General features: G+C 42.8%; 1 protein-coding gene across 4 annotated transcripts in view; it reads right to left on the reverse strand.

The window, feature by feature from the left end:
* Positions 1-21,023, reverse strand: part of SEPTIN7 (septin 7) — a 107,276-nt gene that overhangs the window by 43,889 nt on the left and 42,364 nt on the right. For all 4 annotated transcript variants that reach the window (XM_056520486.1, XM_056520487.1, XM_056520485.1 and 1 more), the window contains exon 3: positions 3,085-3,191. In XM_056520486.1, coding sequence (XP_056376461.1) covers positions 3,085-3,191 — 107 coding nt within the window. The remainder of the gene's footprint in view (positions 1-3,084; positions 3,192-21,023) is intronic.

Below are 21,023 nucleotides of genomic sequence, written 5' to 3' on the forward strand. Positions count from 1 at the left end.
GCTTTTGACTCCATATCCCATCCTCATATATTGTTGTCATATCCCAACCCCATATCCTGTCCCCATATCCTGTCCTCCTATCTGACCTCCTAGCCCGACCCCTATCTCATCCTCATATCCTGTCCTCAGGTGGGACTGATTTGTGAAGATATTGTAAGCTGAAAATAGAAGGGGACGTGACTTTGTGGGACTGGGCGTGATTTGCAAGCCAGAACGATGCACAAAAAGTATAGATAATAAAAGGGGTGGGGCTTAAACTGTGGGCGTGTCTTTGTGAGATGGGGTGTGGCTTGCAAGCTGGACTGACACATTCACCAGGAGATAAAGTGCGGAGCTTGTGGAGTAAGGTACTGGAAGTCCCATATACTTTTATATTAGGGTGTAGGTAAGGGTTCATTTAAATATCATATTTTTATTTGACATATACGTAATGTGTGTACCAGGTAGTATTTCAATAATGTTTAAATTTCTTCAGCCGTACGGAAGTTACGTGGGAACATAGATTTCACATAGATTTGCATGGGACTTTAAACAAAAACCCCGACCCTCACAAATGGGGGTAGTTAAGGGTTAAATTATCCTATATTTAAGTGGACATATAAGTAACATGTGACCAAGTATTATCGAAATATCTCCAGCCGTTTGGAAGTTATCCCATCCTCATATATTGTTGTCATATCCCAACCCCACATCCCGTCCCCATATCCCATCCTAATATATTGTTGTCATATCCTAACCCTATTCCCATATCTCGACTTCCTATCCAGGCCCCCTATCCCGTCCTCAGGTGGGACTGATTTGTGATGAAGATATTGTAAGCTGAAAATAGAAGGGGATGTGGCTTTGTGGGACTGGGCGTGATTTGCAAGCCAGACCTATGCACACAAAGGGTAGATAATAAAAGGGGTTGGGCTTAAACAGTGGGCGTGTCTTTAATCAATGGTGTGTGGCATGCAAGCCGGACTGACACCTTACACCACAAGCTCCGCTCTGCATCTCCTGGTGAATGTACCAGAAGTCCTATATACTTTCATGGGACTTTAAACAAAAATCCCTCTTTTACATAAGGGTGTAGGTAAGGGTTAATTTAAACTATCATTTTTAGTTTACATCTAAGTAATATGTGTACCAGGTATTATTGAAATATCTCCAGCCGTACAGAAGTTATGTGGGAACATACATTTCCCATTGATTTGCATGAGACTTAACAAAAACCCTGACCCTCACAAATGGGGGTAGTTAAGGGTTAAATTAACTATCCTATATTTTTAGTGGACATATAAATAACATGTGACCAAGTATTATCGAAATACGAATTTCAGAGCATACTGATCATAAATTAGCAGTTATAAGCATGAAGGGTATGTCCACGCATTGGACAGTTTTCCAATGAATTTTCTCTCTGGTGACATTAGCATCATCAGTGTAACAGGCACATTTTGTCATATATTTAACATGTAGTTTAAATGGGTATTACGGGCAAAAACATTTTATCCCCTAGCCAAAGTCCGATCTCCCTGAAGCACCCGCATTCTATGCGGGAGCTGCGTTTCCAGTTTCCTAAACCTCCGGGTTTCCGGGACTGGGGACGAGACGTCATGCCAGGCCCCCTTCATTCAGGTCTATGGGAGGGGGCGTGACTGCCATCACACCCCCTCCCATAGACATGAATGGAGGGGGCGGGGAAGTTTACGAAACTGGAGACAGCTCCCGCATAGAATGCGGGTGCTGCAGGGAGATCGCGGGGGGGGGGTCCCAGCAGGCCCCCCGCTATCAGACATCTTATCCCCTTTGGATAGGGGATAAAATGTGAAAAGGCAAACATCCCACTGTAAGAAACAAACGATTCTGAAAGCGCACAGGTAAAAATGTAGCATGTAATATTGTGTTAAATTTGGAACCTCTGTCTCTCACCAGAGGGGAAAAAAAAAAAAGAAATGTGTGCATGGCAGAGCTGTACCCATGATCAAAATGTAGTTTTCGACTTATTTATCAAAATGCAAAAGGGTAAAATATGCCGATTAGACAAATTCAAATTTATTTGGACTATATAAATTAGGTAAACATGTAGTGAACTACCCTTCCTCATTTTAGGGATACAAAAAAATACACCATAATTACCGTATTTATCGGCGTATAACACGCACTTTTTAGGCTAAAATTTTTAGCCTAAAGTCTATGTGCGTGTTATACGCCGATACCGCCCAAGGAAAGGCAGGGGGAGAGAGGCCATCGCTGCCCGTTTCTCTCCCCCTGCCTTCCCTGGGGTCTAGAGCCCTGCTGCCGGCCCTTCTCACCCCCTGGCTATCGGCGCCGCTGCCCGTTCTGTCCCCCTGACGGTACCGGCGCCGATAGCCAGGGGGAGAGAAGGGGCAGCGGCACCCATTGCCGGCGCCGCTGCCCCGTTGCCTCCCCCCATCCCCGGTGGCATAATTACCTGAGTCGGGTCCGCGCTGCTGCAGGCCTCCGGCGTGCGTCCCCTTCGTCGTTGCTATGCGCTGCACGGCGCGGCGCATGACGTCAGTGCGCCGCGCATAGCAACGACGCAGGGGACGCACGCCGGAGGCCTGCAGCGCGGACCCGACTCAGGTAATTATGCCACCGGGGATGGGGGGAGGCAACGGGGCAGCGGCGCCGGCAATGGGTGCCGCTGCCCCTTCTCTCCCCCTGGCTGTCGGCGCCGCTTCTCTCCCCCTGGCTATCGGCGCCGGTACTGATAGTCAGGGGGACAGAACGGGCAGCGGCGCCGATAGCCAGGGGGAGAGAAGGGCCGGCAGCAGGGCTCTAGACCCCAGGAAAGGCAGGGGGAGAGAAGCGGGCAGCGACGGCCTCTCTCCCCCTGCCTTTCCTGGAGATGTATCGGGGTATACACGCGCACACACGCACCCTCATTTTACCATGGATATTTGGGTAAAAAACTTTTTTTTACCCAAATATCCTTGGTAAAATGAGGGTGCGTGCTACAGGCCGGTGCGTGGTATACCCCGATAAATACGGTAATCAATAGATCCCACCCCCAGGTAAACACAAGCACATAATACACAGCACACTTTCAGTGACTCGCCACCTGCTACGACACTGTACCTGAACAGTTTTTTTTATTCTATGCGATGGACCGGGGTAATCTGGGGCATATAAATCCGTTAAGAAAAGTGAATTGATGAGTGTTGACTTTCCCAAACCAGATTCACCTACAGGGAAAAACAGAAAAGTCAGTTAACATACAGCGATATTGAAAAAATGCTAACATTTTCTAACAATTTAAAACCGATGTAGAGTACATAAAATTCTATATTAAACATACAATGGTAAATTACAATGGATGGTGTATAAAACTGGAAACTATAAATTACAATATGAAATTGTATGAATTCTTAAATTAAATTTTTATCACACAGATCCCTCTAAGGGCTTCTTTATACAGTTGTTGCATTATAATTTTCATTGTTTTGCTCTGTTAAATAAGCAGAAAATAAACTGCTGGTTCCGACAGACACCAATGGCACCAGATGCTATTGACTATAATGGGGACTGCAGAACTTCCGCCATGGTGTGTGGAGTCATTTAACCAAATTAGTGCAGCAACTTGCTTATTCTGTTCAATAATTTTATAGGAATCTGCAACGGAAGCTCCTAAAAAGAAACACAGCACATGTGCTTGGTAACGGTCAAAGATGCCAGAGTTACCAATCGGCAGCCACTAGAGTTGCACATGAATATCTAATGCTTCTAAGTAAGTGCACATCAGTGGCATGCCTTGTGCACTTCATTCACCATGCAGTAGATAATTTTTTTTTTTTAGATTTGCTGGTTAAAAAGATGTTACACAGTGCTGTTCCTTAGATATAGGGTTTTTGAATCCCTTCTGACTATCAAAGCAATCTCCTGTACGGTACTCCGCACGAAGCAGCAGCCAACACGCCCCCTCCACTTATCTCTATGGGAGAGCCAGAGATAGCATGTTCGGGTACCTTCGGCTCTCCCATAGAGATACATAGAGGGGCCATGACAGTTGATGCTTTGTGCAGGGGTCGACGCTCTCTTCCTGCAGAGAGCCAGGGTTGTCATGCAGGATATCGCGATCAGACACTTATCCCCTATTCTTTGGATAAGTGCTCCTGAAATGGAGTACTCCTATATTGACTAAGCCCCATTTTGTCTCTAAGTGGTGATAAGTATGGACTGCTTTTCCTAAGCCAAGTGATTCGGAGATCGATTTTGTAACACCGTACCTCATATCAACGGTAATTTTTTGTTGCATTTTTGTGTCAAACTCCAAAATATTGTGAAAAATTGGGAAATTGCTGGAGTTAATGCATTCACTGTGCAGTAAAAATGAGATTCTTGATTTTGTGGGTCAGTACTTTTTCCCTTTCAATACACAATCTTTTTTTTTATTTTTTACCTCTCTGTGTTACCATTGTCTGACAGCCATAACTATTTTTAGTCTGACCACATTGTGTGAGGGCTTATTTTTTTTGTGAAACAAGTATCATTTTTGCGATACACGCTACATTTTGATCATTATTATTCCACTTGATGTGCTAAAATTAGCAGTGCCTTGTTTTGGTCCACTTTAAGGTCCAGAATTAAAAGCAGTAAATATAGAGGTTTGCATGGGCTGCATTTAGATAATTGTGCAAAAAAAAAAAAAAAAAAAATAGCAGTTGGTGACAAACAAGCAAACAATTTTTGGTTCGATTGGATCTTTTGTGCGACCAATAAAATAGTTATGCTGTTACCTTGGTGCTTTACATATGATAAGGGTTATAATACATATGATAAGGGTTATAATACATGACTGTGAGGGCCTACAAACCCTAAGTCTGATACTTCTTGATATATTGTCTGTAGGCTATGAAGGGCAAGGGTAGACAAAGTGGTGTATCACATGACTGCGGGATCAAACACATAGGAACTGTTTGTTGTCTGTAACCATTGCTAAAGAGTACCTGTTACCAAATAAAACATTTAACATAGTGTCCCTTGTGTAATTAGAAGACACTTTCCCATTCACTTGCTTTAAAAATTATCAACATAAATAAGTTTAAAATGTAATATTAAAAATGGTCACTAGGTGGCTCTGTTCTGTTCCCTGCCACAATTAACAGTGAGTTTGGTCTACTCCCAGCCTGGCAGGAGTCCAAACTCAGGAAGTGCTTCTCTGCACTGAGCTTGATTGACAGCTGCACAGATAGTGAAAGCTCCACAGATTCTCACAGAAAGCTGCACAGACTGAAAGCTGAAGGAGAGCCTCACTAATAGCAACACAGATTGAAACATACACGGAGCTTGAGGTCTTCTATTCAACACAGCACTGCAACCATGTGAGGGCAGAAGTGGTCCCCCCGCAGGCTTTAGTGATGTCATGCCTGCTGGGAAACGCCCACTTTCTCCTGCTGGGGAATTGCAGTATGTGAGCAAGAAGAAAAGTAATATAAACAGCTTTTTAAAGCACTGAATTTGTTTTAGGGTACATTCCCACACGGCATATTTGCTGCTGCGTATTTTATTTTCTCTGTTGAAGTCAATGGGTAGGAAAATACGCAGCACCAAATACGCAGCAAAATACGCAGCAAAATACGCCGTGTGGGAACGTACCCTTAAGAGCATGAGGGGTGTTAGGAGCAGTTAAGGAACATAGCCTGAGTTAGTTTAGAACAGTTTATTTGGTGACAGGTACTTTTTTTTTTTTAAATATATCTTTTGAGGTACATAGCTCCTATCTGGGTCTAATAGCTGCATACACAAAACAGCTGGATGGACACTTATTTGCAAAGCTTCTTCATTTTTTATTTTAGATGCACTGAAGCGTATAAAAAAAATATTAAAAAAAGCTGCAAAAGTGTGCTGCCAGAAAACTCTGACTGCAAATACTAAATACAACATTACTTCATAAATTAATCATATCAACAGGATTTATACACAATGTGTGACATGAGTGTTCTCAGCAGGTTAATGTATTATCAGAGAAAGTGTTAAATGTTGTTCTCCCAGCACTGCTCCAAGTAATAACCATTATGGCCATCAGGGTTATACAGAGAGACTCCAGAACACTGAGCTTTCTGAATAGTCCAATATCATCAAAGCTTAGTCACTTAAAGGAACACTAACAGGCCATGTCAAACAAGAGCTCTTCAACGAAAAAAAAAAAAAGTAAAATCTTAAAGACATAATATTCAGAAGCCAAAAGTTTTTGCAGCTACAAGACAGTTCATTGGCAGCAAGCTTGGAAAAGACATCCCTGATATATGTTTTTTCTTCTCCTTAAAGACTGTTCAGCTACATCCGCTATTGAGGATGCTGAATAACACATTTTAGAGCCAATGTTGAGGACTGCTTGTGTTGGTTGCTAAGGTGGGAACAAAGACAGAATGCCAAGTATAAGGAAATAAGCTTTACAGCCAAGATATAGCAAAATGTCAAAGAATCCATTAAAAGAATCAAAGTTGGAGAATGATGGTGTACCCTTAAAGGGAATTTGCCAGCTGTAAGAGTTACAGACACCACTGAATAGCTATTGGGGTAGTACCATTCCTGGAGCTTATTATTTATCAGCTAAGTGTCAAGGAGTTGGGGTTTAGTTTCTCAAGTGCCACAGCCTGGCATGCCTCCTTGCTTGTCCACACCTCCCAGCCCCTTCTTGATTGACATATAAAGCCCTTTATATTAGCAGCCTAGCACAACTTCTTCGAAATAAAAAGATGATTTTATAAGAGAATATAAAATTAAAAAAAGTAAAGTTTAAAAAGATGCAACAGTGAAACCTCCAAAAATGTAAATAAACTGAGCACCCCAACCACCAGACCGCTGCTCCCTGCAAACTCTATGGGAATTGGAATAACAGTCAAGCAAGAGTTTGCTTCAAGAACATTTAAAAAGTTGATAACTGATCAATGATATCTGCTTAATAGCTCTTCAATGACCTCTTTTTTGTATCTAAATAGGTCCTATATGCTACTAGGATTAATTTCAAACCTTTATAAAAGTGGATTTATAAAGCTCCCAAATAAACTCTTCGGGAGACATTTATTAATGGATGTACACCGTTTTTTAGTGTGTCTTAGGCACAACATTTTGAGCAGTTGCAGTTTTTGCAGCTTTTTTGTGTGTTCTTTTTGAGCATTTTTCAAAGCAGTGTATTGTTTGGGGCACTGTGGAGAACGTTCTGCAGTTGGCATGAAATTATCATGTGCATCAAATTTTTTGGGCGCATAACTTTTGCACAAACCTACACCACCTAATAGGACACGTACAAAAGTGTCAGATGCCAGAGCACAAAGCTTAAACCAATCTCTGCAGCTCACTGGATTCTATAATTGCGCAAAATTTCTCAAAGCCTGTGCGCCTTTTAAGTAAATTTTGAGCAACTGTACAAACAATACACCAAGAAAACGGGTAAAATCTTTACTACCTTACATCAACATTGATAAATGTCCACTTTTTATTTAGTAAACTCCTGGTGTTTGTTGCAGGCAGTCATGAATATTATCTTTTCAAGGGAACATGTCAGAGAAACCCAGCGATCATACTTTCAATAAAGCGTGACTGGGAGGAAAGTGGGCGAGGCCAGAATAACCAGTAGTGACCACATTTATAGGTTATTTATTATTACAGGTTATTAGTTACAGGTTATTTGCATATGGCACGAGTGCCAATCATTTTTTTTCAGCAGGAGTAACACTGCATCGGTACACACTACAATAATCTGGAACTGGGACAGTTTCTGAGGCACAAAGGACCTGATGGGTTCCCCTTAACCCCTTAAGGACGCAGGACGTAAATGTACGTCCTGGTGCGGTGGTACTTAACGCACCAGGACGTACATTTACATCCTAAGCATAACCGCGGGCATTGGAGCGATGCCCGTGTCATGCGCGGCTGATCCCGGCTGCTGATCGCAGCCAGGGACCCACCAGCAATGGCCGACGCCCGTGATCTTGCGGGCGTCCGCCATTAACCCCTCAGGTGCCGGGATCAATACAGATCCCGGCATCTGCGGCAGTGCGCGATTTGAATGAATGATCGGATCGCCCGCAGCGCTGCTGCGGGGATCCGATCATTCATAACGCCGCACGGAGGTCCCCTCTCCTTCCTCCGTGCGGCTCCCGGCGTCTCCTGCTCTGGTCTGTGATCGAGCAGACCAGAGCAGGAGATGACCGATAATACTGATCTGTTCTATGTCCTATACATAGAACAGATCAGTATTAGCAATCATGGTATTGCTATGAATAGTCCCCTATGGGGACTATTCAAGTGAAAAAAAAAATGTAAAAAAAATGTAAAAGTAAAAGTAAAAAAAAAGTGAAAAATCCCCTCCCCCAATAAAAAAACGTCAGTTTTTTCCTATTTTACCCCCAAAAAGCGTAAAAAATTTTTTTTAGAGACATATTTGGTATCGCTGTGTGCGTAAATGTCCGAACTATTAAAATAAAATGTTAATGATCCCGTACGGTTAACGGCGTGAACGAAAAAAAAATTAAAAAGTCCAAAATTCCTACTTTAATACATTTTATAAAAAAAAAATTATAAAAAATGTATTAAAAGTTTTTTATATGCAAATGTGGTATCAAAAAAAAGTACAGATCATGGCGCAAAAAATGAGCCCCCATACCGCCGCTTATACGGAAAAATAAAAAAGTTATAGGTCATCAAAATAAAGGGATTATAAACGTACTAATTTGGTTAAAAAGTTTGTGATTTTTTTTAAGCCCAACAATAATATAAAAGTATGTAATAATGGGTATCATTTTAATCGTATTGACCCTCAGAATAAAGAACACACGTCATTTTTATCATAAATTGTACGGCGTGAAAACGAAACCTTCCAAAATTAGCAAAATTGCGTTTTTCGTTTTAATTTCCCCACAAAAATAGTGCTTTTTGGTTGCGCCATACATTTTATGATATAATGAGTTATGTCATTACAAAGGACAACTGGTCGCGCAAAAAACAAGCCCTCATACTAGTCTGTGGATGAAAATATAAAAGTTATGATTTTTAGAAGGCGAGGAGGAAAAAATGAAAACGGAAAAATTAAATTGTCTGAGTCCTTAAGGCCAAAATGGGCTGAGTCCTTAAGGGGTTAAAGGGGTTATCCAGGGAAGAAAAAAAAATTTATATATCAACTGGCTCCAGTAAGTCAAACAGATTTGTAAATTACTTCTCTTAAAAAAATCTTAATCCTTTCAGTACTTATGAGCTTCTGAAGTTAAGGTTGTTCTTTTCTGACTAAATGCTCTCTGACTAAATGCTCTCTGATGACACGTGTCTCGGGAACCGCCCAGTGTAGAAGCAAATCCCCATAGCAAACCTCTTCTAAACGTGTTCCCGAGACACGTGCCATCAGAGAGCATTTAGTCAGAAAAGAACAAACAACTTCAGAAGCTCATAAGTACTGAAAGGATTAAGATTTTTTAATAGAAGTAATTTACAAATCTGTTTAACTTTCTGGAGCCAGTTGATCTATAAAAAAAAAGTTCTATTCCTCGTCCACCATGACAGCCACCAAAGAGATGGTGCCCTTGGACCTAATAGGAACAGGAACAGAGAGTTTAAAAGTCCCTCCCCTCCCACCATTCCTCAGTGTTATCCTGTTCCTATTAGGTCCAGGACAGAGCACCGGGTCTGTTGTGGACTTCAGATTTTTTTCTTTTACTTTTATCTTTTTCCCTGGGGAGGGTTGCGGTCACCTCTGGAGCCCCTAACCCATTTCTCCCCCTTAATCACTGGGAACTTTTCCCGGCCTCTGGGCGCGTGGGGGACTGCGCTCCAGGAGAGCTATATGTCCCCACACTAAGGATACTGCGGTATCCTCCACCCATGTACCCCGCGTTCGCGCAGGCTACAGGTACCTTCGTGCCGGTTCGTTGGGTTTGGCAGTACTCCAGGTGACTGTCGGCGGGGGCTCTGTGAGCTGTCGGCGATCTCCTGGGGTCTGCGGCGGTGTATGGACTGCTGCTGCCCGGCTTCCTGGCTTCCCCGTGGAATGCTGCGTGAGTGTGCAGCAATTAATTCTGTCCGGGGGAAGCCGGGCACTTTGAGCGTGGAACGGAAGTTGCGGGCTGTACGGAGGTGCCGGCGGGGCGGATATGACGTCACAAGGCGCCAAAATTTTAATTTCCTGTTTGAAGGTAGGAAAATCAGTGTTATCTTTGTCTATGATTGTCCTGTGGCTACCATGGACTCACAGGCTTCCTCCAAGGCTGATGCTATGGAGCAGCTTGTTTCTCCAGCTGTGAGTATTTTCCTGCATATTTTCTGCTGCAAATACTTCTCTGTTTAGCTTCTGATTTGCGGTTCCTTCTTAGGGAAATAAGGAACCTTCACAAAAACCTAAAGCGAAAATTCGCCAATGTGTTTTGTGTTATGCTAAACTTCCGGAGACATATAAAAAACAATTATGCAAAAATTGTACATCTAAAGTAGCTCAAGAAGAGAAACCGTGTATTTCTGAAGATATGTGATCACTTATTCGCCAAGAAATACAGTCCTCTCTGGCCGGACTTAATTTAATTCCGTCTTCTAGCAGTCAGTTGTCCATGAATGTTCCGTCTGTTGTTAATGTATATCCGACTTTCACCAGTGCTGAGCCAGCTAATGTTTCTTCTGTTGCTACTGGTTACCTACCTAGTAACCCTCTTCAGTATTACCGTATATACTCGAGTATAAGCCGAGTTTTTCAGCACGATTTTTCGTGCTGAAAACACCCCCCTCGGCTTATACTCGAGTGAACTCCCCCACCCGCAGTGGTCTTCAACCTGCGGACCTCCAGAGGTTTCAAAACTACAACTCCCAGCAAGCCCGGGCAGCCTTCAACATCATCCAGCCCCCTCTGACCCCCTTTAGTTCTGAGTACTCACCTCCGCTCGCCGCTGGTCCGGTCCTGCAGGACTGTCCGGTGAGGAGGTGGTCCGGTGGGATAGTGTTCCGGGCTGCTATCTTCACCGGGGAGGCCTCTTCTAAGCGCTTCGGGCCCGGCCTCAGAATAGTCACGTTGCAGTGACAACGACGCAGAGGTGCGTTCATTGCCAACGTAATTCTGCATCATTGTCAAGGCAACGCCTCTATTCCGGGCCGGAAGCGCGGAGAAGAGGCGCCCCCGGTGAAGATAGCAGCCCGGACCACCTCCTCACCGGACCACCTCCTCACCGGACAGCCCTGCAGGACCGGACCAGCGCCGAGCGGAGGTGAGTACTCAGAACTAAAGGGGGTGAGAGGGGGCTGGATGATGTTGAAGGCCGCAGTGGTCTTCAACCTGCGGACCTCCGGAGGTTTCAAAACTACAACTCCCAGCAAGCCCGGACAGCCGATGGCTGCCCGGGCTTGCTGGGAGTTGTAGTTTTGAAACCTCTGGAGGTCCGCAGGTTGAAGACCACTGAGGGAGAATGATGAGAAGAGGATGATGAAGGGGGGGGGTGTGGGGATGATGAAGGGGGGTGGGGATGATGAAGGGGGGGGTGTGGGATGATTACAAGGGGATGATGAAGGGGGGATGTGTGGGATGATAAGGGGATGATGAAGGGGGGATGTGTGGGATGATAAGGGGATGATGAAGGGGGGATGTGCGGGATGATAAGGGGATGATGAAGGGGGGATGTGTGGGATGATGACAAGGGGATGATGAAGGGGGGATGTGTGGGATGATAAGGGGATGATGAAGGGGGGATGTGTGGGATGATAAGGGGATGATGAAGGGGGGATGTGTGGGATGATGACAAGGGGATGATGATGATGATGAGGATGTTAATGACGGGTCTGGATGATGACAGGGGGGGATGAGGTATTTCCCACCCTAGGCTTATACTCGAGTCAATAACTTTTCCTGGGATTTTGGGTTGAAATTAGGGGTCTTGGCTTATACTCGGGTCGGCTTATACTCGAGTATATACGGTAATCTGGTTATATGCCTAATTTACAACCTGGTATTCCTTGTGGCAGTGGGAGTCTGGTTAAAGTCAGAGATATTCAGCCTCCAGCTAAAAGACTCAAAGTGGTTCCGGGTTCTCATTCTGGGGAGGAGGATCTTTTATCTAGATCCAACATAGAGGGTATGGAAGAAGGAGAAATTTCTCCAGGACCCTCTAAGCCAGTAAATACTAAATATTTTTTCGCATCTGAAGATACTGAGACTCTCCTTCAGTTATAGCAGTGGTCTCATAATTGGAAAAAGTGACCTAATAGGCTTTTTTGCCCCATATACGGTTCCGCGGCATACCATAGTTTTAGGTCCGGTCAGAAAACCGGATACGGGGCAAAAAAATGAGGCTCATTGAAATGAATTAAATACGGGCCGTCGTGTCCGGCTGGGATACGGGAGCGCCCGGTTTTCGCTCCCCCAGCCATATCTGGTTCCCGTATAGTTAAATCTTAGTGTGAACCCAGCCTAACACTTGTTAAAATGCACTGAGATTTAACAACCAGCAATGTGAACTCGTATTTAGACACTCAAAGGTCTAGTCTACTAGGATAAAGTTGTGGACCTCATGCAAAAGAACTTGTGTAATGTTCCCATACGGTTGCACTAGTGTAAGACCTCACAAAATCTAGTCCAGTGGATTAAGAAAGTAACATTCCTTTATTTGTTATCAGTAAAAAGGGAAATGTAAAAGCTGTCATCTTACTTAATTAGATTAATAAAATGCAGGGTGCAACCTGCACAAAATATCATTAGGTCCCCTTTCTTATTTATACCACAACAAAGAGGGTATTAATAACCTAACCAAACTGCTGGTTGACTTAAGATTGTGGTTTAGGTCTTAAAGATAAAACACAAGAAAATAATACTTAGACCCAGTTATGTCAGGGACAAGACAGCAATGCTAGCCAATGTATTGCTATTTTTGATGTAGAAACAACATAACAGGGGTGTGGAAATTTTATTTAAAAAAAAAACTACTAGTCAACGGGACTAAAACGGAGCAAAATCAACTTGTCTGGGCCAATTTTCACTTTTACACTCTCGTTTTTTCCTCCTCACACTATAATAGCCATAACTACCTACTATGATGATACCTTTTAATTTTTCAATAACATTCTCCAAACCAAAAATGTATATATATATTATTATATATAAATCGGTGAAGTGAAATTGAAATAGTAAAAGATAATTATGCAAGTTTGGTGGTCTACACCATTTTACCTTGTGGTCAGATAACCTGTTTTGATACTTTAGGCCGCCCGATACCAGATTTGTATAGTTTCAGTTTAAAAAAAAAATTCAGAACTTTTTAGCATTATTTTAATTGCCATTTTTTGACCCCTGTAGATTTACGTAATTTACTGTATGGGATACATAAGGTTATATTTTAATAGTTCGTACAATTACGCACGCAGCTATACTAAATATGTTTATTTTTATTATGTTTACATGTTTTTATATAGGAAAAGGAGGTGATCTGAACTTTTAACATGGAAGGGGTTAACGCGTGTCTTTTAAACTTATAAAAACATTTTTCTTCTTTTACACTTTATTAATTAGACTTTCAGGAGGAATCATTAGATTCCTCATACAGATCAATATAGATTCCAGCCAGGCTCTATCAATGACAGAGCCACAGGACAGCAGGGAAGCAGAGGTAAGCCCTCCGGCTACCTCTATAGTGGATTGTCCCCCCCGCAATCCACCCCACTGGACCACCAGGGAGCATTCACATGTCCCTTTAGACGCCACTGTCCGCTTTGACAGTGGCGATCTAAAGGATTAATAGCCAGCCGCGGCGATTGCCGCATGCTGGCCATTAGCGGCGGCCCCAAGCTACTGAGAACAGCCGGGAGCTGCAGAGTATGGAGCGGGCACGAGTCGGGAGCCCCCTCCATACAGACTGCTGAGCGCCGCCACACTTGTCAGGTCCAGGCTAGGGGCCGGAAAAATTCCCCTGCCCGGCGCCCGAAACTGCATGTCCCGGGCGTCGGGTGATAAGAATTCCACATCCCTGCATAAGCAAGGTCATATCAGCAGCCATTATTTATTCATGCAGACAATGCAGGTCCATACAGATACCCCATTTCATTTGGGGAACACTTATGAAGTGATAGATTTAGTGAACCTTATGACTGGTGTACATACCAATAAGCTCCAGAAATAATGCACAGATTTAGTCATTTCTATAGTTCCTCTAAGTCCCTTCTCTCTCTTATTCACTTCAAAGCTTTAAGAAGGTGAAAGTAAAAAGTCAATGTTTGTTTTGCTCATATTAAGCTCTGCATATTGTGGTTCAGATTGCCGCACACATCTAGTACTTAAACACTTTGACAAGTGAAAGTACAGCTCTGTAGTTTGTGCCAGTTCAGAGCCTTGAGAATTGTCCACTCTATGCTCCCATTTTCAAGCACAGAATTGGAAGTCTAGGAGGATACTACTGAATGACATTGGTTGAAGAGAAAATTGTCTCCAAAAACGTGAGGTGCATAAACAAGTATTTAATAAGGCTTTAAATATAAGAACTGGCCATTGTAGATAAAATAGAAGGTTGCTCAAGACCTTGGTATATATCATATACATATTTATGGTATAGATACACACCAGATATATTTTGTCACTGCCCCCTACAGAGCTTGGCAGCAGTGTGGCAGGAACTCCCCTAATGGATAAAAATGGAACAATATCCACTATAACTGAGAAGGGTCCGGCTCACATAAGAGGTGATGTAACCTGTTATAGGTAAATGAGGAAGCAATTACTACTTATGCCTCATGGCTGATCTCAACCGAGCATGTGATGTGTTTATAAATTGTGAGGTAACCTGTTGCCTGAAGGTAAATGAGGAGAAAATTGCTTCTTATACTTTGGAAAATGCACAGCTGAGCTGAACAAATATTCTGAGGTCTCTCTCTGTCTAGACTTTATATACAGTTTGCCGATTTTTTACTAATGTGTATGGGGATTTTCAAAACGTGGCCAGTTTAGTTTTTTTTTTTAATTTTAAATAAGACGTTGTACCTGTGCAATTTCTGTCAAAATCAGGCAAACTGAATAATGGTGGGTCAATGTTTCCAGCCTTCCTTGTTGGAGAGTAATCTATTTATTACCCATACTCTAGAAATTTTGTTTTAACTAATGGGAAAGGATTCTGTTCTTTTAGATCTTTTTTACTTTTCTTAGTAGCTAATTTTTATGAAAACAAAAAACAACATAAAGGTTATACAAGCATATGAATTCCTGCAGTCAGACAGCTTCCCTTTCCCCAAAGACAATAGAAATAAAATAATATAATATACTGATAACACCTTACAGTTACTTACAGTTTCATTACTAGTCACTAAAACAACAAGCAAATATTACTATAAACTATAGGCACCAATTGTATGCCTAATTTAGTCATTCTTTTAATATAGGGTATGTGCTTGACAGTATGGCTCAGATCTCCCAAAGAAAAATGGTAAACATGCATGTTCAATCCACCTATTGAGATTGAGAACCTGCAGGGTCTTAACCAAGTTAAGCATGAATATGTATAGGGGAAAAGGTAACAGAGACCTATTCTGAGGACTAGTCCACTATAAGAAAATGATACAGATGAATCGGCTATAGTGTTCAATTTGTGACCAATGAATACTATTTTCTTGACTAATGTAGTATATAGTCTAAAAAGGGGGAGGGGCAGACAAAATAAAGTAAACATTTTCTAGATTTAAAGTATGAATTGGGTGAAATATTAACTCACTGACTTTTTTCAACTTCGGCATAAATATTACATATGATAACAGGAAATAGGCCCCTTTTACACTACGATTATCACACGATAGTGTGAAGGCCGTTGGGGCCGCTAGGAAAGCTAGCTGGAGAAAAAAATACAGCTTGCACCGTCTTTCTCCTGCTACTGCTACTGCTGCTGAAAAACTGTGGTGCCTGACGGACCCCATTGACTATAATGGGGTCAATCGGTACCTGCTGTTGCCTGTTGGACCATTGACCTACAAAAGACCCATGTCCTTATCTGCATCATTCATGCCCTTTTCAGAAGGAATGAATCGGAATGAAGTATTCAAAATAGAGGAGAGCGCTAAATCTACCTATGGCAACAGTCTACTGAGGCAAACTACACCGCACAATACCATTAATGAATAATATGACCTGTTCTCTACGACACATATGCTTAGTGCAGATCATTTCTTTGATTCTAATAGTACTTCAGTGGTAAATTGTAATCTACTAAAAGGGTCCAAGCAGTCCTCAGCCTGTTACAAAGCTGAAAGCGGAACAAAAATATTCTAATGAGAACATTTAGTGGCAGCTAGCCCCAGTTTTCACAAAAAGATGCTTTTGTAAGTTAAGAAGAACTGGGATGTTTCAATTCATCTTATTTCCAAAAGCCCATTGAACATGCTCAGCAGCCCAGAAATTCAAGGGGGTGAATGTGAAAACCAGATTTGCATCTCTGGTACAAACTACTCAAGGTCATGACAAAGGAACAAAAAACAAACAAACCAGAGAATAGTAACCATGTACTCTTATGGTCTGTAATCCACAGTCCAATTAAAGTGATAACAACTGGTACTAGAGAAAACCATCACTTCTCGTCTCCGGTCTCCTGTAGTCTTGTAGTCTCCCCCCCTTCCCTTTCTTCTATATATGCATATGTGGAGCTTGGTGCAAGGGGGTGTTCCAAAACCCCTGATCCACACAGACATCTAGCCTGCATCTACATAGTAACACCTCCTCCCCTGTTTTGAGCCTGCTGTGCTGCAGAATGGAGCTCTTCTCTGTAGAGGTTTACCACAGGGGCCTTACCATGAAGATGCAGGCCAGACATCACTGTGCACCAGGGGCTTGGGAATGCCCCACATACATCAAGCTCCAGATTTGCAAATAATGAAGACTGAAGGTACAGAGCAAGGAGCCATAAGTATGATTTTCATCAGTGTAACCCGCACTAGAAGCCTGTACCAACCTTAAAAGGTTTTATAAACAAGGAAAATATATATGTTTCTTCATAGCTAAAGGGGAATTCCAGGGAATAAAGTTTACATTTAAGGTGCATAGGGTGGCAGAATAGCAAAAAATACAAATAACTGCATAACTGATGTCAGTTTTCCCCATCTCATACTGCAGTTTTGCTGTGAGACTGCTGGATTTGGCACTGCACAGTGAAACAGAAAACACTGTCCCTTTATCATAATATCATATTAAATGTTGACCTACACTACAATAACAGGTTGTAAGGGTCCTAGAGGCGGGGTCAGCAGGTCCAAACTGCTCTGGGGCTGCAAAGTTCTCTCTACAATGTCACTGCCTTTTAACCTGTTCAGGACCCTTGACGTACGCGTACGTCATGAAGCCCTGGTACTTAAGGACAGTTACGTCATGGGCAGTTCTGGTCCCCGCCGGGCGTGGATCGGACCGGGATGCCTGCTGAAATCATTCAGCAGGCATCCCGTGCAAACGCCAAGGGGGTCATCAGACCCGCCCCCCCCCATGTCGGCGATCGCGGCAAATCACAAGTGAATTCACACTTGCGAATTGCGCGATTCCGGGTCTATGATGACCCAGTGACCCGGAATATAAGGGGAATCGCGGTTGTCTAAAACACGTATGATCCCCCTGAAGGGATAGGAGTGAGGTGGCAGAGGTGCCACCCCTCCTATCCCTGCTATTGATCGCCAGAAGCGACGACCAATAGCAGATCGGGGGCGGGAGGGTTAACTTTCGTTTTCCCCATCCTGCCCACCCACAATAGGCGCCGAAGATCCACTTACCCATCCGGGCGGGCGACGGAGGCAGCGGCAACATCGTGCAGCTGGATCGTACGGAAGCCGGTGAGTTGCTTAGCGACATCTGGAGTGTACAGTTTACCACCACTATAAAGTGGTTTCTAACTGTAGGCCTCCAGATCTTGCAAAACTACAACTCCCAGCATGCCCAAACAGCTGTTTGCTGTCTAGGCATGCTGGGATTTGTAGTTTTGCAGCAGCTGGAGGACCACAGTTTGGAGATCACTTTGCTGTGTTCTCTAAAACTGTAGCCCTCCAGATGTTGCAAAACTGCAAATCCCAGCATGCCCTAACAGCTGTCTCGGCATGCTGGGAGTTGTAGTTGTGTACCTCCAGCTATTGCATAACTACATCTCCCAGCATGACCTTCAGCGATCAGTACATGCTGGGAGTTGTAGTTTTGCAACAGCTGGAGGCACACTGGTTGGAAAATACTGAGTTAGGTAACAGAAGCTAACTGAAGGTTTCCCAACCAGTGTTCCTCCAGCTGTTGCAAAAGTACAACTCCCAGCATGCACTGTCTGTCAGTACATGCTGGGAGTTGTAGTTTTGAAACCGCTGCCCCCCCCCCCCCCCCCAATGTGAATGTACAGGGTACATTCACACGGGCAGGTTTACAGTAAGTTTCCTGCTTCAAGTATGAGCTGCGGCAAATTTTTCGCCGCAGTGCAAACTCCTAGCGGGAAACTCACCGTAACACACCAGTGCGAATGTACCCTAAAAACACTACACTAACACAAAATAAAGGGTAAAACAATACATATACACCCCCCCAATAAAAACGTATTGTATGGCAGTGTTTCCAAAACGGAGCCTCCAGCTGTTGCAAAACAACAACTCCCAGCATTTCCGAACAGCCACTGACTGTCCAGACATGCTGGGAATTTAGCAACAGCTGGAGGCACCCTGTTTGGGAATCACTGGTGCAGAATACCCCTATGTCCACCCCTATGCGATCCCTAATTTAGTCCTCGAATGCGCATGAAGCTCTCTCACTTCGGAGCCCTGTCGTATTTCAAGGAAACAGTTTAGGGCCACATGGGGTATTTACGTACTCTGGAGAAATTGCACTACAAAATTTGTGGGGGGGGGGGGGGGCTTTTTCTCCTTTTTCCCCTTATGAAAAGGAAAAGTTGGGGGCTACACCAGCTTGTTAGTGTAAAAAAAATAAAAAAAATTTACACTAACATGCTTGTGTTGCCCCATACTTTTTATTTTCACAAGCGTTAAAAGGAAAAAAAGACCCCCAAAATGTGTAACGCAATTTCTCCTGAGTACGGAAATACCCCATATGTGGTCATAAATGCTCTGCTGGTGCACAACAAGCCTCAGGAGTGAGAGTGCACTATGTACATTTGAGGCCTAAATTGGTGATTTTCACAGGGGAGGCTGATTTTAAAGAGGTTCTGACAAACGCAAAAAAAGAAATACCCACATGTGACCCCATTTTGGAAACTACACCCCTCACGTGATGTAATAAGGGGTACAGTGAGCATTTACGCCCACAGGTGTCTGACAGATTTTTGGAACAGTGGTCCGTGAAAATGAAAAATTAAATTTTTCATTTGCACAGCCCACTGTTCCAAAGACCTGTCAAACGCCAGTGGGGTGTAAATACTCACTGCACCCCTTATTAAATTCTGTGTGGGGTGTAGTTTCCAAGATAGGGTCAAATGTGGGGGGGGGGGGCCCACTGTTCTGGCACCACGGGGGGCTTTGTAATCGCACATGGCCCCTGACTTCCATTTAAAAAAAAAATAATTCCCCAAAAGCTCAATGGCGCTCCTTCTCTTCTCAGCATTGTAGTGTGCCAGCAGAGAACTTGACGTCCACACATGGGGTATTTCCATACTCAGAAGAGATGGGGTTACAAATTTTGGGGGGCATTTTGTCCTATTACCCCTTGTAAAAATAAAAAATTTGAGGGAAAACTAGCATTTTAGTGTAAAAAAATAAATCATTTACACATCCAACTTTAACGAAAAGTCATCAAACACCTGTGGGGTGTTAAGGCTCACTGGACCCCTTGCCAAAACACTATCAGATTATGGGTCCTAATGGTAACATCAGTGGATAACCACCATTGAATAATTAATAGTACTGACCCAAATATAGTATATTATATGCTCTATGATCTCCCGAAGCCACACACTATTTTATTTATATATATATATATATATATATATATATATATATATATATATACACACACACACAAAAGGAGTCATTTCACTAATTCATATAAATATTATATTTCTTTATTTTATGACATAAAAACAAGAGAGGAAACAATCCCCAAGGGGAGAAAAAACAAGTGGCAAAAAAAGGTGTCACTCCGATCCCCTCCAGTAACCTTTTAACAATATACAACTATAAAATATCACAGTCCCCAATAAAGTCCATATGCGTGAATCAAGTATCAGGATACCTATGTGTGCAATAATGCAAAGCAGTACTAAAGCAGCGTTACATAACACAGTAAAAGATCGCACTATCCAGTGTCCCAAAAAATCAAAGCAGCAACACAAGGGTATACATACAAAATATATCCTAGGTAGGAGGAGATCGGAGCGACACCACTCCAACGCTGGCGTTTCGGCAGGAAAGCCTTTGACGAAGGCCCTCGTCAAAGGCTTTCCTGCCGAAACGCCAGCGTTGGAGTGGTGTCGCTCCGATAGGGGCTTCCTAAAGGTGACATGCCCCCCAAAAACCATTTCAGAAAAACTCACTCTCCAAAATCCCACTGTCACTCCTTCCCTTCTAAGTCCTCTACTGCGCCCGCCAAACACTTGACATACACATGAGGTATTTTCTTACTTGAGAGAAATTGGGTTACACATTTTAAGAAGATTTCTCTCCTTTTACCCCTTCTACAAGAACAAGCCAGTGTAAAAAATGAAGAATTTTCTCCTTCAATTTGCTGCTATTGCTGTGAAACACCTAAAGGGATAACAAACCTTTTGAATGTCATTTTGAATACTTTGAGGGGTGCAGTTTTTATAATGGTGTCATTTGTAGAGTATTTCTAATATGAAGGCCCTTCAAATCCACTTCCAAACTGAACTGGTCCCTGAAAAATTTCGATTTTGAACATTTTGTGAAAAATTTAAACATTGTTGCTATACTTTGAAGCCCTCTGATGTCTTCCAAAAGTAAAAACATGTCAACTTTATGATGGAAACAAAGTAGACATATTGTATATGTGAATCAATATATAATTTATTTGGAATATTCATTTTCCTTATAAGCAGAGAGCTTCAAAGTTAAATAATGCAAAATTTTACGTTTTTTCATCAAATTTTGGAATTTTT

The sequence above is a fragment of the Hyla sarda genome, chromosome 5 (genome assembly GCF_029499605.1).
Source record: "Hyla sarda isolate aHylSar1 chromosome 5, aHylSar1.hap1, whole genome shotgun sequence".
Classification (NCBI taxonomy): Eukaryota; Metazoa; Chordata; class Amphibia; order Anura; family Hylidae; genus Hyla; species Hyla sarda.